Source organism: Carcharhinus amblyrhynchos, chromosome 26, assembly GCF_965287045.1.
Source record: "Carcharhinus amblyrhynchos chromosome 26, sCarAmb.v2.hapA, whole genome shotgun sequence".
Classification (NCBI taxonomy): Eukaryota; Metazoa; Chordata; class Chondrichthyes; order Carcharhiniformes; family Carcharhinidae; genus Carcharhinus; species Carcharhinus amblyrhynchos.
Window position 1 is genome coordinate 33170940 of NC_137349.1, and position 16584 is coordinate 33187523.

Here is a 16584-nt window from a genome sequence, read left to right on the forward strand (position 1 = left end):
TAGGTTTGACGGGCTCAACCTTTCACCATGGCATATTTTCTCTTTGTGGTGCACATCCTGACTGTTATCTCCATGGCCGTGACGAAGCCAATCATTGATGAGCAATGGGACACATGGAAGATGACCTATGGGAAGACTTACGCCAGTCTGGTAGGAATCTAGACTGATACTTTAGCAAAGTACTGAAGGAGCATGATATTGTTTTGAACATTTCAATCTGAACTATGACCACACCACCCACCTCAACCTGTTAATGTTGTTCAGTAAACGCCATAATCGAAAAACAAAATATCCTCCCACGGTGATTTAGATATTTAACACCAGCCAGTGACGTGCTAGTTATCGGCCATTTCTTTGATTGAAATTTGTAAGGTTCAAATGATGGCATTTCCCTCCAATTAAATATTGGGAAGACCAAAGCCATTGGCCATGATTTTCCAGCCCCGCCCATCGCCGGGATCTTCCGCTCTCGCCACATTCATCTCAAGGTGGGAGCTGCCACAGAACACCAGGAAAATCCCAGCCATTGTTCTCAGTCCGGCAGTTTAAAGACTCTGTTCTCCAGCTACTTACTCCATTCCCTCTCTCGCTGCTGGCTGAGGCTGAAGCAGACTATTCGTACCCTGAATTGAACTTTTGAGCACATATCTGCTCTTAATGAGACTGCCTCTTTCCACCTCGCCTGACTCCACCCCTGCCTCATTTCATCTGCTGCTGAAACCCTCGTTCATACCTTTACTGCCTCAAGTCTTTGCTGTTGAAATACTCTCCTGGTCAGCCATATTGTACTTTTTGTATAATGGGTGTTATCTAAATCACTGCTGTCTCTATTTCTAACTTGTACCAAGTTGTGTTCAATCATCACCCCAGTGTTCGCTGATCTACTTCCCGCTCTGCATTGACTCCTGCTTAAGTAACGTCTCAATTTTAAAACCTCACCTTTGCTTTCAAATCCCTCCAGAATCTGGGCCCTCCCTATCTCTGTAATCTCCTCCTGCTCCACAACCCTTCTAGATGGCTGTCGCATCCAATTCTGGACTGTTGCACTTTCCCAATTTTATTTGACAAAACCTTGATGGGCGTGTCTTCAGTTGCCTCGGCTTGGCATCCTGGAATTCCCTCCCCAAACCTTGCTGGCTCTCTACCGCTCTTTTCTCTTTTCAGATGCCCATCAAAACCCACCTCTTTCACCTATTTTTTGACCTCCCGCCCAAATAGCACCGAATGCTTTAAAGCTCCTACGATGCGATGAGTGGTGTTTCATCACATCAGACCTACAACATGAATACATATTGTTGCTGTCCATTGGGAAGCAGTGGGACCTAACAAATTAAGATGCTTCAAAATCCTCAAGAGCATAAATTTAGATTTCACCAGGCAGCCTGAGGATATTGGAATTTCGAATCTGCAACCTCGAGTCTGTCAAGGGCAAGAATGGGGTTCTGGGACATCCCTCACCTCCTCTCCTGATGCTTCAGGATCAGAGAGAGCTCCATGAATTGCTATGTGGATGGTAGATTCCCACACCACTAGGGGTGCATTTGTGGTGCCTGTTCATGTAACTCTTGCCTGCCATCGTGACTTGGCTTCGCCGAGTGTCTATTGCATATCTCACATACCGTGTGGGAAATAAATGTGGTACAATATAAAGCCTTCCTTCAGATTTGAGAAGCTGTATTCATCTCCTGGCTTCTTGGCCCCCTGTTTAAAATCCCCAAATTATCCCTATCTTGTTGAAATGAGTCATAACCATTATTTTACTTCCCCCGTGGTGTTTATTTTCTAATTAATTCCAAAACCATCTCATAGAATCTCTACAGTGCAGACAGAGGCCATTCGGTCCATTGTGTCTGCACCGACAACAATCCCACCCAGGCACTATTCCCAAAACCTCACATATTTACCTTGATACTAAGGGGCAATTTAGCACAGCCAGTTAACCTAACCTGCAGATTGTTGGACTGTGGGAGGAAACCGGAGCACCCGGAGGAAACCCACACAAACACAGGGAGAAAATACAAACTCCACACAGACAGTCACCCAAAGCTAGAATTGAACCTGGGTCCCTGGTGCTATGAGGCAGCAGTACTAACCCCTGTGCCACCATGCCGCCCAGTAATGGATGTTATCCAAATCGCTGCTGCCTCTTTCTCTCTGGTTTCTCCTTTCCCTCCTTCACTGCTGACAGTTCTGATGCTGGCTCTGACCTAAAGAGAAATATTGGCCGGAATTCTCTGATCTCATTTGCTCCCCCACCAGCAAGAACGGAGAATTTGGCGCTCAGCCAAAACTTCATTCACTGCAGCAGGACTGGAGAATCCCAGGTGCAGGCGAGGTTGGAGAATTCTGGTCATTATTTCCTCTCCTCCAAATTTAATCTTGATAGTCTTGGCAAAAATGTCCTTCTGCTTCTTAGTTAACGGCAAGTGGTTCAACCTCCACTTGAACATTTAGCTGTCTTCATTCACGGAAGAAACACGTCACTTGCAATTTTGATATCTTCCTTTTACTTGGTGACAAGCAGTAACAAAAGATGTTGGATGCTATTGATATTAGAGGACAATAACCCAATTATCCTTGTGTAGGAGGAAGAACTAACCAGGAAAGGAATTTGGCTGGAGAACCTGAAGAATATAGGATATCACAATGATAAGTTTGACAAAGGACATACTATGTTTGAAATGACCATGAATCAATTTGGAGACTTGGTGAGTTATGCTAGAGCGTAAGAGTTGCTGGTTTGATACCGGTTGTAATGGGGAATAACTTTATCCTGGTTCAGCAAACCCACCTTCCGGGGGCAGGGTTATAACAGCTTGAATGCTTGCTGTGTACATTGGTCGAGTTGTCATCTTCAACGGTATAACTAACTTCATGCAAACAAATCATTCCCATGAAGCAACAATGGCTCAATGTCACTACGCACAACTCCTGGCCTGAGACAATTCCCACCTCTTTACCCTGGAATTATCCCTCTCTCCATTCACACTGTCCGTACCTGCAAAGACTTGATTACCTGCAAAGACTCGCATTCCAAATATTCTTCACATTCCCATCTGTAACTATCTTGCAAATGTGTCTTTGCCTATACGAGCCGCATTTGCGAACCTGCCTCTTCACACACCTGATGAAAGAGCAGCATTCTGAAAGCTCGTGATGCCAAATAAAGTTGTTGGACTCTAACCTGGTGTTGTGAGACTTCTTACTGTTCTACCTTGGTTATTTCTGAATATCCGATTCAACTGTGCCTCTGATTACAGGGGTTTATGGCTAACTGTCCCATGTAGCAGTCCAATTTGTGTCCAAAACCATGTTCTCATTGTAAAAGCCCTTATAAAGATTCCCAAATCTATTCCTGTTAAGTTGAAGCTATCCATGACGGTTGCAGCCGTTCGTGTACACGTTTCCCTTATTTGGCCTCAAATTTCTTGATCCAGTCTCCGCTTCTGACCTGAAGATACGCAACAGATGTCAGTATTTTATTTCCTTTTACTCATGCCTCTTGCCTCTATGGCTTCCATTTTATGTACATTTAGACCAGAAAGCTCCAGCCCTAAATTCAACAATCGTAGCTGCAATTTATTCACTTAATGACATAAGGTGGAGCGACAACAGCACAAACAAGTAGATTTTTAAAAAGGTTTGTTGATTAGTGTCACAAGTAGGCTGACATCAACACTGCAATGAAGTTACTTTGAAAATCCCTGAGTTGCTCACACGGCAACTGAGGGAGAATTTTAGCATGGCCAATGCCGCTAATCGTAGAATCCCTCCAGTGCAGAAGGAGGCCATTCAGCCCATTGAATCTGCAGTGACAACAATCCCATCCAGCCCCTATCCCCATCACTCACCTTATTTACCCCGTTAATCTCTCCTGACCTATGCATCCAAGGACACCAAGTGTTAATTTAGCATGGCCAATCAGTCTACCACTCAAATCTGCGGAATCTTTCAAACTGTGGGAAGAAACTAGAGCATCCAGAGGAAAAGCATGCAGATTCCACACAAGTGACCAAAGCCGGGAATCGAGCCCAGGTCCCTGGTGCTATGAGGTATTTGTGATAACCACTGGGCCAATGTGCCATCTTTTTGCCTTTCCATATCTTGTAATGTGCCTTTAAGGGATTATAAGAACATAAGAACATAAGAAATAGGAGCAGGAGTAGGCCATCTAGCCCCTCGAGCCTGCCCCGCCATTCAATAAGATCATGGCTGATCTGTCATGGCTCAGTTCCACATTCCTGCCCTCTCCCCATAAGCCTTAATCCCCTCGCTTATCAAAAACCCATCAACCCGCGTCTTAAAAATATTTAGCGAGGCAGCCTCCACCACCTCAATGGGCAGACAATTCCAGAGATTCACCACCCTTTGAGTGAAGAAGTTCCTCCTGAACTCCATTCTAAACCGCCCCCCCCTTCATCCTGAGGCTGTGCTCTCTAGTCCTACTGTCCTTTCTGAGCGGGAAGAGCCTCTCCACCTCTATCTTATCCATCCCATTCAACATCTTATACGTCTCAATGAGATCTCCCCTCATCCTTCTAAACTCTAACGAGTACAAGCCTAGTTTATTCAGCCTCTCCTCATAGTTCAACCTCTTCAACTCCGGAATCAGCCTAGTAAACCTCCTCTGCACTCCCTCCAAGGCCAAAATATCCTTGCATATGTGCGGCGCCCAAAACTGCACACAGTACTCCAGCTGCGGCCTCACCAATGCCCTATACAGCTGCAGCCAGACCTCCCTACTTTTATATTCAATCCCCCTCGCTATGAAGGCCAGCATCCCATTTGCCTTCCTGACCACCTGCTGCACCTGCAGGCTGGGTTTTTGCGACTCATGCACAAGGACCCCGAGGTCCCTCTGCACCGTTGCATGCTGCAGTTTTTCGCCATGTTAGTAATAGTCCTTCCTACCATTATTCCTACCAAAATGGACAACCTCACATTTGCCAACATTAAATTCCATTTGCCATTTCCTGGCCCATTCGCCCAGCCTATCTAGATCCTTCTGCGGACTCTCCACACCCTCCGCACAATTTGCCGTTCCACCAATCTTGGTGTCATCAGCAAATTTCGACACCATACACTCGGTTCCCTCCTCCAGGTCATCTATATAAATGGTGAATAGCTGAGGCCCCAGCACCGACCCCTGGGGCACTCCACTAGTCACCATTATAGCATGACCAACCTCTCGCCAGTGATGTCATGCTGCAATCTGTTTCACTTTTGATGTTGAACTGAGCACACAGCAGTTGACTCTGCTGCTCTGGTGTTGCCAAGCTTTGTATTATTGGATACATATTCCTATGTGCCTTGCCTTCATAAATTAACCCATAACATGTTTACCCAATCCCTCTTGAGTGATTAGTGCTTTTATATCTTTACAACCACACGGGCAAGTCTCATAGTTAACATGCAATCCTTTCTACCAGACACGAAAGGAGTTTGCTGATTTGTACATGGGTACACTGATGTCTGGAAGGGAAGCTCCGAGAGACGAGGCGTTGTCGGATGTTGAATTGGAGAAACTGGAAGAAATGATTGAAAAGGGTAGTATTCCCCGAGAGGTGGACTGGCGTGACTACAACTACGTTGGTAGGGTCAGGGACCAGGTAGGTTCCGAGTACCTGAAAGCATGTCTGTTCAATGCAAGACAGCTAATATGGGGCAACATTGCCAATCTGGTGTTGGCTGAGCGGCAACTCTAACTCTGTCGCTTCTCGGCCTTTTGGCTAAGATCAAGCGTAGTATCGATATGCTGCACTTGGTTGAAGTCATTAGGTTACATTTCAGCTTCATTTGAAGCAATTTTTTAAAGCGGCATCTCGGCCTTTTGGCTAAGATGCAAATAAGATCAAGCCCTGGAGGAGGAGCTACACCTACTCCAATCAGCTTGGATCATGTAGGTCAAGCCCAAGACAGGAGGTGAGAGCCCTGTCTTGTCAGCTTGGATCGGGAATGTCCCAACTTGTTGGGACTCTGAATTGGGTTTAATTTGACTTGATTGGATTGGAATAAAGTTTAAAAAAAATAATAAGACAGCTAATATGCATGATCACAGCAATGTGTTGAGTAATAAAAGTGGCTGAGGAACTTCTCTGATGCAGCTTCTCAGCCTTTTGGCTAAGATCAAGTGTAGTATCAACATGCTGCACTTGGTTGAAGTCATTAGGTTATAATTCAGCTTCATTTGAAGCAATTTTTTAAAGTGGCATCTTGGCCTTTGGGCTAAGATGCAAATGAGATCAAACCTTAGAGGAGGAGCTACACCTACTCCAATCAGCTTGGATCATGTAGATCAAGCCCAAAGACGGGAGGTGAGAGCCCTGTCTTGTCAGCTTGGATCGGGAATGTCCCAACTTGTTGGGACTTTGAATTGGCTTTAATTTGGTTTGATTGGATTGGAATAAAGTAAACAAAAAAAAGTCAGCTGATTTGAAAATGTTTTTATTCTGCACTGTTTGCAATTTTTAGACATAGTTTAATTGAGATTTTTATGAATAAAGTATATTTTGAAATAAAAAAAAGTCAGCTGATTTGATTGACTTTGTTGGGGCTGTAGAATGATTCCTGTTCAGTTCTTTTGGACTCCACCAATTATTCATTTCTGCCATAACAAACTTGGAACATTTTTGATGTTTTGTGGGAGGGAGCTGTGGGAAATAGCAAGAGGAAGAATTTGTGGGTGCTGTCCCTCTAAGAGCCAAAAGGTGGAGATACTGAGCACAGCAGCAGGCAATTGGGATTTTCAGGATTCAGACAGGGAACAGGGAAACATATATTTTAGATATTAATAAAGATACATTCAGGAGCTTCTGAATTTTCCAATGCCAATGTTCTGATCCAACACTTTGGATGCCTGGCAGATTGTCAGATGTTTAGACGGGGGAATAAAATAATCAAAGCTGATTTACAATTTGACTTTTTAATACCTCGAAGTAATGAAATCATGTGGTCAATGGTATTGTGGTCAAAGTTCAATGATAAAGGGCAAGAGAGTTCTTATGTGAAGCATGGAACCTCAATGGAGTGTGGATGAATTTTGCCAAGGCTCAGGGTGGGAGTGGATGTTGGCTGGATGGGGTGGGGATGAGTATTTCTTGCCCCCTTGGGAGAAAAGTTGTTTAAAACCCACTTAGTTTAAATAAGGCTGCCCGGAAATGATGACGGGCTGCCAATGGCTTTAATAAGCAGAGAGTGGGAGGTGTCCCTACCTACTCCTCAATGAAGAAAGAGAAGTACAGTCCTTCGGCCCTCCAAGCCCGTGCCAATCATGATGCCCTAACGCAATTAAAAAAACCTTCTGCCCTTACCCGGTCCGTCTATTCCCTCCCCATTCCTGCACCCATCCAGATGCCTCTTAAATGTTGCTAATGTGCCTACTTCCACCACCTCCTCAGGCACCACGTTCCAGGCACCACCACTCTCTGCGTGAAAAACTCCCCCCCGCAGATCACCCTTAAACTTTCCCCCTCATGCCTTGAACCTGCGCCCCCTTGTAACTGACACTTGCACCCTGGGGAAAAAAGCCTCTGACTATCCACAATGTCTATGCCTCTCACAATTTTGTGGATCTTGATTGTAGTTGAAGGATCCACCCTTGATAGCTGCCAGCCAATTAGACTGGCTCTTGCACTGTCAGAAGAGAGGGTTGCAGTTGTTGGAACTCCAGCAAGAAGTGTCATGGACACTGCACAAGCTGATTCCAGGATTGTTTTGTTAGGGAGGAATTGGACAACAGCTCCAACCACTCTTTCACTAGCTTTGAAAAGACAGCCATCCCAATCTCACTTGCCTTCTAACCCCCAATGGGTGCTTGATTGAGGTTTTAATTGCCACTTAATTGGGTAACTAAAGGCCTCAATAGGCCTAGAAGCAGTGACTAGTGGCTGCCTGTATTGTGGAGAACAGGTTGGGGATAGGCAGTAGACTAGCTGTACATTATGCTTCATGTGCCCTGCCCCAGTCTTGTCAAAAAAAAAGCCAGTTATTACTGTGCCCTGCACTGTTGTTTACTTGTGACAATTTCTCCAGAGGACAAGGTTAGTCAGATTTTCATGGGAATTAATTCTTGGATTCAGCAGGGATTGGGGCTCTGGGATGGTAGGAACAATTGGAATTGAAGCCTGGAATCCCATAAGCATGTTGTGGCTTTCCAAATGTCATCATATTTCTGAAGTTGCAAAAGTACAGGGTGTGTGGGTAGGGGGAGAGGGTGCAGGGGAATGGATGAACACCTTGTGATTGTTACAATCCTTGGCCACTTTTGCTTTCCCCTCCTCACCTGCACAATGTTACCTGGTTCCTGAGCCTCAAGCTATGCTGCTGTCTGCAAATCATGGTGAAAGCGAGGGGACTGGACTGTTGTGTTATGTCACTTAGGCAGGAGATGGACAATGAGTTCAAGCTTGGGCACCTCTAAGTGAATGGATAGTGGGGAAAGGACAGTAGTCTGGAATGGAATATTCTGCAACAGAATATTGGGCAGAACAGATTTCAAGTCAATTCTCTCCCTGGGGTGCAAGGCACAGGTATTGTCAACTACACAAAATCTCTATTAGATTTTGGTCATGATGGTGAAAATGATTAAGAAAAAGCTTGAAGATGTTAACATTTGCCAATTGATCTGTTTACTCCTCAGGGACTCTGTTCATGCTGCTATGCGATGGCTGCAATTGGAGCTCTGGAAGGCCAATTAGCCAAGAAAAGGGGCCATTTCGAAGAGCTGAGCGTACAAAACATTGTTGACTGCACCCGTGACTATAGCAACAATGGATGCCATGGAGGCTTCCCATATCATGCCTTCGAATACGTACGAGACTATGGCATTGAAAGTGAAGAAACGTATCCCTACTTAGAAAAGGTACAATTACTACACACCGTACACCCACTGTCCTTCAGTTCACATGGGGCTGTCAGATATAAGCTCTGAGAGATATTCTGGTTTAAGGCACAGCTTCACTTAACTTTTCCAAAATGTGTTTACAGAAGTTCCTGAATCTGAGAATCCTCAGGCACAGTGGCACAGAACAGGATTTGACAGGGTAGACACAGGAAGAGTGTTCCCGAAGGTGGGGGAGTCCAAAACCAGGCACCACACTCTTTGGGATACTGGGTAATCCATTTAGGACTGAGATGAGGAGACATTTTTTTACCCAGAGAGTGGGAAGCCTGTGGGATTCTCAAGCACAGAAAATAATTGAGGCAATCATTGAGAAAATAATTGGGTGAGATTTTCCAGTTGATGGCACGCTCCCACTGTGAGTTTCCCAGTGGTGGGAGGGCGGCGGGGGTGGCATGGGGGTGCAGAGGATCCCACTGCCGGCCGATGATGGATCATCTCCCGCCACCAAGAAACATGCTGTGGGGGAGGGGCTGGTGTTGGAGAGAGGGTGCGGCAGAGAATCCCAGCCTGTACGTTTTCAAGAAGGAGGCAGATATAACTCTTGAGACTCAAGGGACCAAAAGGTATGAAGTGGGGGTGGGGCGTGTGGAGGGGAGCAGGAACAGGTTACTGAATTGGATGATCAGCCATGATCATAATGAATGGTGGAGTAGGTACGAAGGGCCGAATGGCCTATTCCTGCTCCTATTTTCTATGTTTCAAATGATATTTTGAATATCAACGGGAAGAACAAAGAACAAGGAAAATTACAGCACAGGAACAGGCCCTTCAGCCTTCCAAGCCCACACCTACCATGCTGCCCATCTGAACTAAAACCCTCCACCTTTCCAGGGACCATATCTGTCTATTCCCATCCTATTCATGTAAATTGTCCAAATGCCCCTTAAAAGTCACTGTCGTCTTTGCTTCCACTACCTCTTTTACCCTCCCTGTGTAAAAACCTTGCCTCATACATCCCCTTTAAACCGTGCCCCTTGCACTTTAAACCTTTGCCCCCTGGTAATTGACTCTTCCACCCCGTGAAAAAGCTTCTGACTATCCACTCTGTCCATGTCCCTCAGAAACTTGTAGACTTCTATCCGGTTGCCCCTCAACCTCCGTCGTTCCAGTGAGAAAAAAAATGTTTCTCCAATCTCTCCTCATAGCTAATGCCCTCAATATCAGGCAATACCAGGCAACATCCTAGTAAATCTTTTCTGTACCCGCTCCAAAGCTTCCACATCTTTCTGGTAGTTTAGCGACCTGAATTGAACACTATATTCCAAGTGCGGCCTGACTAAGGTTCTATAAAGCTGCAAAATGGTTTGACAATTTTTAAACTCAGTGCCCCAGCCGATGAAGGCAAGCACACTGTATGCCTTCTTGACTACCTTCTCCACCTGTGTTGCCACTTTCAGTGACCTGTTTACCTGTACACCCAGATCCCTTTGCCTATCAATACTCTTAAGGGTTCTGCCATTTACTGTATATTTCCGATCTGTATCAGACCTTCCAAAATGCATTACATCATATTTGCCCACATTAAGATCCACCTTTCTCTGCCCAAGCCTCCAACCAATCTGTATCCTGCTGTATCCTCTGATGGTCCTCGTCATTATCCACAAATCCACCAATCTTTGTGTTGTTCATAAACTTACTAATCAAAGCACTTACGTTTTCCTCCAAATCATTCATATGTATTACAAACAGCAAAGGTCCCAGCACTGATCCCTGAGGAACGTTACCTGTCACAGCCCTCTAATCAGAAACAAATCCTTCCACTGCCACCCTGTGTCTTCTATGACTGAACCTGTTCAGTATCCATCTTGCCAGCTCACCTCTGATCCCATGCAACTTCACTTTCTGTACCAATCTGCCATGAGGGACTTTGTCAAAGGCCTTCCTGAAGCCCATGTAGACAAAATCCGCTGCCCTACACTCATCAATCATCTTCGGCACTGTCTCGAAAAACTTGATCAAGCTAGTGAGACACGAACTCCACTTCACAAATCCATGTTGCCTCCCACTAATACGCCCACTTATTTCCAAGTGGGAGTTAATCCTGTCTCGAAGGATCCTCTGCAATAATTTCCCTAACAATAACGTAAGGTTCACTGGCCTATAATTACCTGGATTACCTTTGCTACTGGGTAGCAAAGAATGTTGTTCCATTCTCTTAATGGAACAACACTGGCTTTTTGCCAATCCTCTGGGTCCTCCCCTATAGTAAGAAGTCTCACAACACCACGTTAAAGTCCAACAAGTTTATTTGATAGTAAACCCACAAGCTTTCAGGGTTCGCCCCTTTGTCAGGTGAGACTCAAAGAACAAAGAACAACACAGCACAGGAAACAGGCCCTTCGGCCCAACGAGCCCGCACTGCCATTTTAACATTATGAGTGCCCTCCTCTATCTATGACCTTTGTCTACGCCTATTGGGGAAGATTGAAGAAATAACACCTATTTGTTATTTGGTGTAACAAATAGGGACAATTTGTTATACCAATCAGCCTAAGAGCACGTTTTTGGGGTGTGGGAGGAAACCAGAGCACCCGGAGAAAATCCACGCAATCACGGGGAGAACGTGCAAACTCCCACAGACACCGGCCCAAATCCATGTAATCTGCACAGCAAACAGTGATAGTCACTGAGCTGTCAGGTTGCCCGTCAGATGGTCCAGTTTAAGCATACACTAACGATATGAAGCACTAGGCAACTCTTGAAGCAACATCTAAGAGCAGCCTTCACACAACCCACCGCATGTGTGCCCCTTGTTGGACAACAAGGCAGACCGAATCACCTGTGAAGTAAAAGAAAAGACATCGATAAACATGCAAAACTTAGACAAACATTTATGGAATCCCCAGAAGCTCAGAAGTAAGACAAGTGAGCCGTGAAATATGTTGGAAGGTCCGTAGGAATCAATTGATTTTTTTTCCCAAAATATACTTTATTCATAAAAATCTCAAATAAACCATTGCAAATCTACATGTCTTTGAATTGCAAACAGTGAAGAATTAAAACTTTTTACAGTTCTATACAAATTACAGTCATAATATTTCAAAACTTAAAACTATATACATGCCTCAAAAATTACTGTGTGCCGTTATTGCTCAGATTGGCACACAGTTACACAGGTCGCGGGTGTTCTGCAGTTCCTGGGCCCTCGGTCTGCCTCCGTTAAAAGGCCTTACAGTGCGGCCTTTCCCCATTGTGCCTTTGCGGCTGCTGCCCCAAGCTTCAGCGCGTCCCTCAGCACGTAATCCTGGACCTTGGAATGTGCCAGTCTGCAGGGACATCCCAAGGCTCTTGATCTTTATTTAGAACAGTTTCCTGTATCCCTCCATCTCTAGTCCGCTCATGTGCCTATCTAAGTAAGCCTTAAACAACTCTAGCGTGCCTGCCTCCACCACCCCACTTGGCAGTGCATTCCAGGCCCCCACCACCCTCTGTGTGATAAACCTCCCTCTAACATCTGGATTATACCTCGCCCCCCCCCTCACCCTAAGCCCGTGGCCCCTCATAATTTTTGTATCCAACCTAGGAAAAAGCTTACCTCCGTTCACTCTATCCATACCCTTCATAATCTTGTACCCCTCTATTAGTTCTTCCTTCATTCTCCGCCTTTCTAAGGAGAACAGCCCCAATTTGCCCAATCTCTCCTCATAGCTCAGTCCTTCCATACCAGGCAGCATCCTGGTAAACCTCACCTGACAAAGGGGCAAACCCCGAAAGCTTTTGGGTTTACTATCAAATAAACTTGTTGGACTTTAACCTGGTGTTGTGAGACTTTTTACTGTGTTTACCCCAGTCCAACACCGGCATCTCCACATCATGGCCCCCCCTATAGCCAGTGAGGATACAAAGATTTCTCAAAAGGCCCCAGCAATTTCCTCCCTTGCCTCTCTCAGTATTCTGGGGTATATCCCATCAGGCCCTGGGGACTTGTCTACCTTAATGTTTCTCAAGACCCTCAATATCTCCTCCTTTTTGATTTCAACATGACTCAAACTATCTACATATCCTTCCACAGACTCATCATCCACCAAGTCTTCTCTTAGGTGAATACGGATGCAAAATACTCATTTAATATCTCGCCCATTTCCTCTGGCTCCACGCACAGATTCCCTTCCCTGTCCTTGAGTAGGCCAATTCTCTCCCTGACTGCCACTTGCTCTTTATATATGCATAAAAAGCCTTGGATTTTCCTTAATCCTGCTGGCCAATGACTTCTTGTGACCCCTTTTAGCCCTCCTTATCCTTACTTAAGTTTCTTTCCACTTACCTTGTATTTCACACTTGCTTTGTGTGTTCCCAACCTCCTAGTCTTGACAAGTGCTTCCTTTTCCTGTCTGACTAGGCTCACACTATCTCTCATTATCCAAGGTTCCTGAAACTTGCCATACTTATCCTTCATCCTTACAGGAATGTGCCTGTCCTGAATTCCTATCAACTTGCACTTGAAAGTCTCCCACATGCCAGATGTTGATTTGCCCTGAGACATCTGCCCCCAATCTACCTTCTACAGGATGTCTTTCGTTCTTAAAGTGTATCATTGAATTCATTAGTCCATCGTCCTTCCCAACAGATCTACTCTCTCCCCAGTGACCATTGCTGAATCGCAATACCTTTCAGTGACGTGTCACTCTTTGATGAATCAAGGGTCAGTGGAAGTATTCACTCGGAAGAGTCAAACTTGTTTGAAAGAAACATTGGTCTAGTGTCAAGCCTTGATTATGAGAGGCCTCAAAGACATCACATGCTTTCCCCATTCAATACCATTGCAAAATATATCTTCCAGGAGGGATTGTGGATAATCATCAGGAGTGAAAGCACTGAATTAATTTCCAGTCGCTATACTGGGCACTGAGGCAAACTGCAGCCTCACAAAGAACTATCCAAGCTAAGGTCAAATAACTCAACACATTGTGGAGAGATTTTTGCCTTGTGCAGCGAAGAGAGAGAGGGGGAGTAATCATAGAATCCCTCCATTTGGCCCATCGAGCCTGCACCAATAACAATCCCACCCACGTCCCATCCCTGTAACCCCACATATTTACAATCCTAATCCCCCCCGACAAGGGGCAATTTAGCACAGCCAATCAATTTGGAGTGTGGGAGGATACGCACGCAGACACAGGGAGAATGTGAAAACACCACACAGACAGTCACCCGAGGCTGGAATTGAACCTGGGTCCCTGGCGCCGTGAGGCAGCGGTGCCAACCACGGTGCCACCGTGCCGCTCACAAGAAGACGAGAGATAGTGAGAGTCAACACAAGGTTTGGGTCCAGATGGGTCTGACACTTCTCAATGAGGGGCAGGGGAATACAGAGGTCAAGTGATGGATGATTTGCTTAAGAATTTTAGGCTGCAGTGGTGTGAAGGGTTTGGGACGAGTAAGGCTTTGAGGAAGGTGAGGAATTTGGCATTGATATGTTGACGGAATAAACGATCGGGGAAGAGAAGGAGGCCTAGGGATGATAGTCGACTGGGATTTTCCATGTGGAAGTTGAAGTTTAAGGAAATTATTACCGGAAAAGTTTCCAACAGATTCCTATTTGTAATTACAGGAGAACAGGAGATGCTTATTCGACAGGTCGAAGAGTGTCACCAGAGTTAGAGGGTTCAAAAGGCTTCAGCACATTAGTGAGAGGACGTTAGCAGCAGCATTGGCAAGCATTGGACCCCTTTCTATACATATCCATTCATCAGTTGATTCCTGGGCATTTTACAAGTCAGGTAAACAAAATTCTAAACTTCTTTTAATTCATCGTGGTTCAGATTCTATCTCACAACCTTACCGTGCAAGATGGGGTAACATAGAAACACACAGTGCAGAAGGAGTCCATTTGGCCCATTGAGTCTGCATCAACCACAATCCCACTCAGGACCTATCCCCACAACTCCATGCATTTACCCTAGCTAGCCCCCCTTGATACTTATGGGGCAATTTAGCGTGGCCAATCCGCCTAACCTGCACATCTTTGGATTATGGGAAGGAACTGGAGCACCCAGAGGAAACCCACAGAAACACGGAGGCGAACGTACAAACTCTACACAGCGAGCGACCCAAGCCAGGAATCGAGCCTGGGTCCCTGCTGCTGCGAGGCAGCAGTGCTAACTACTGTGCTACTGTAACACTCCACATTCAGGGATATTCTGCAGTCCTGTCACACCTCCTCTCATTCTTCACTTTGCTACTTCTCTCCATTGAAGTTCTTTATTGAAATTTCCTTCTTTAACCAGGTCCGTCCTAACTGCCTCCTGTTTGGATGACCTTTGGGATGAGTTGCTCAGTGAAAGATGATAGATGAACACAAAATGTTGTAGTTCTGACCTTCCTGATCTGATATAACGTGCTATGAATTTGGAATTCTCTGCATCTAAAATACTATCCTCCATTTTACAGGGATTCTTGATGACTTTAACTGCAACAGTACGGTAATTGACCATGGAGTGCTCTTGGTAGGATACGTGGACAGAGGATCAGAAAGCTATTGGATCATTAAGAACAGGCAAGTAATAGGAACCAATTAAGAGCATCAGGTACATTGGAGTGAAGTGAGTTACTCGCCACAGTACTCCTAGTCTCCAATCTGCTCTTGCAGCCATTGTGTTTATGTGGTGAGTCCAGTTGAGTTTTTGGTCAATGGTAAGCCCAAGGATGTTGGCGATGTCTAAGGAGACCTGGAAATAAATGATCTGATGAAGAGGAAGAAGTAAAGAACATGGGCTTGAGTTTGGCCCTCCTGAAAGCTTATTGGAGGCCGGAACTTTCTGGCTGTACTCGTCCCAAAACCAGGACGGGAAAATTCCCCCCATTGTCTCAAAACTAATCTGAAATGTGAGAGTGCACAAATGTGTTGTCTCTTTCATTTAGTATTTCATCTAATTATCCAGAGACTTTTTCTTAATGGATTGTGTGTCTATGGAAGTAAACTCCTTGTAAAGTAAATCTGATATCTTGCTGATAATGTCAGCTAAATGAAACCAAATGAAAAGATGGCAAATATTACCAAAGCAAACTTGTAAAGCACCCCTACATTGGGCACTGCTGTTTTTGTGGTGCAGGCTCGAAGGGCCAAATGGCCTATTCCTGCACCTGTGTTCGATGCTCCATTTCTCCCTGTTAACTCTGTTAATTTTGGATCTGATGCAATTGGTGTCAGATATTGACACGTAACCTTCTTTTCTAGCTGGGGATCATACTGGGGTGAAGGAGGCTACATGCGCATAGTTATGGGCAAGAACATGTGTGGCATTACCCATTGTGCTGCGTACCCCATCATCTGAAGAATTTCAACTTCAATAACAAAAAGAAAATCATTCTGAAGAAATTATTTTCGACGACAAAGTGTATTCAGCAAGAAATTCTGATGTTGTAGCTACACTGCCAGTTTCTAGACTGTAATAAAGACTCCGTAGACCGGAGGTGCAGCAAGAAGTATGGTCACGCAGTCTTCATGTACATTTATGATAAACTTTGCAATGTGAACTGTATTCTGCTGTCATGGTTTTGGGTTCTTAGAATAGTACTTCCTATGATTAATAAAAGCAAGTTTCAAATAATGCGATTGTCATTGTTTACTTTCAGTGTTGGTGGGGGTGGAAAGCAGGGGTTGCGGGGGGCGGGGGAGGTGGGGATGGGGTTGGGGGAGGGGGCTGCGGGAATAAGGTAGATGCCTGAAAAAGAGAATTGTT

At 45.2% G+C, this 16584-nt stretch overlaps 1 protein-coding gene, 1 non-coding gene and 1 pseudogene across 2 annotated transcripts; all 3 read left to right on the forward strand.

The window, feature by feature from the left end:
- Positions 1 to 27: 27 nt before the first annotated feature.
- On the forward strand, positions 28 to 16176 carry LOC145358644 (cathepsin K-like). Its single transcript, XM_080212862.1, has 7 exons — positions 28 to 150; positions 2586 to 2708; positions 5430 to 5609; positions 8639 to 8860; positions 14454 to 14622; positions 15293 to 15398; positions 16080 to 16176. Exons 1-7 carry the CDS (start codon positions 28 to 30, stop codon positions 16174 to 16176), a joined length of 1020 nt encoding a protein of 339 aa, XP_080068988.1.
- LOC145358948 (U2 spliceosomal RNA) lies at positions 5710 to 5901 on the forward strand. The gene has a single exon (XR_013889537.1). It is a non-coding gene; the product is annotated as a U2 spliceosomal RNA (small nuclear RNA).
- LOC145358938 (U2 spliceosomal RNA) lies at positions 6101 to 6252 on the forward strand (annotated as a pseudogene).
- Positions 16177 to 16584: the final 408 nt, after the last annotated feature.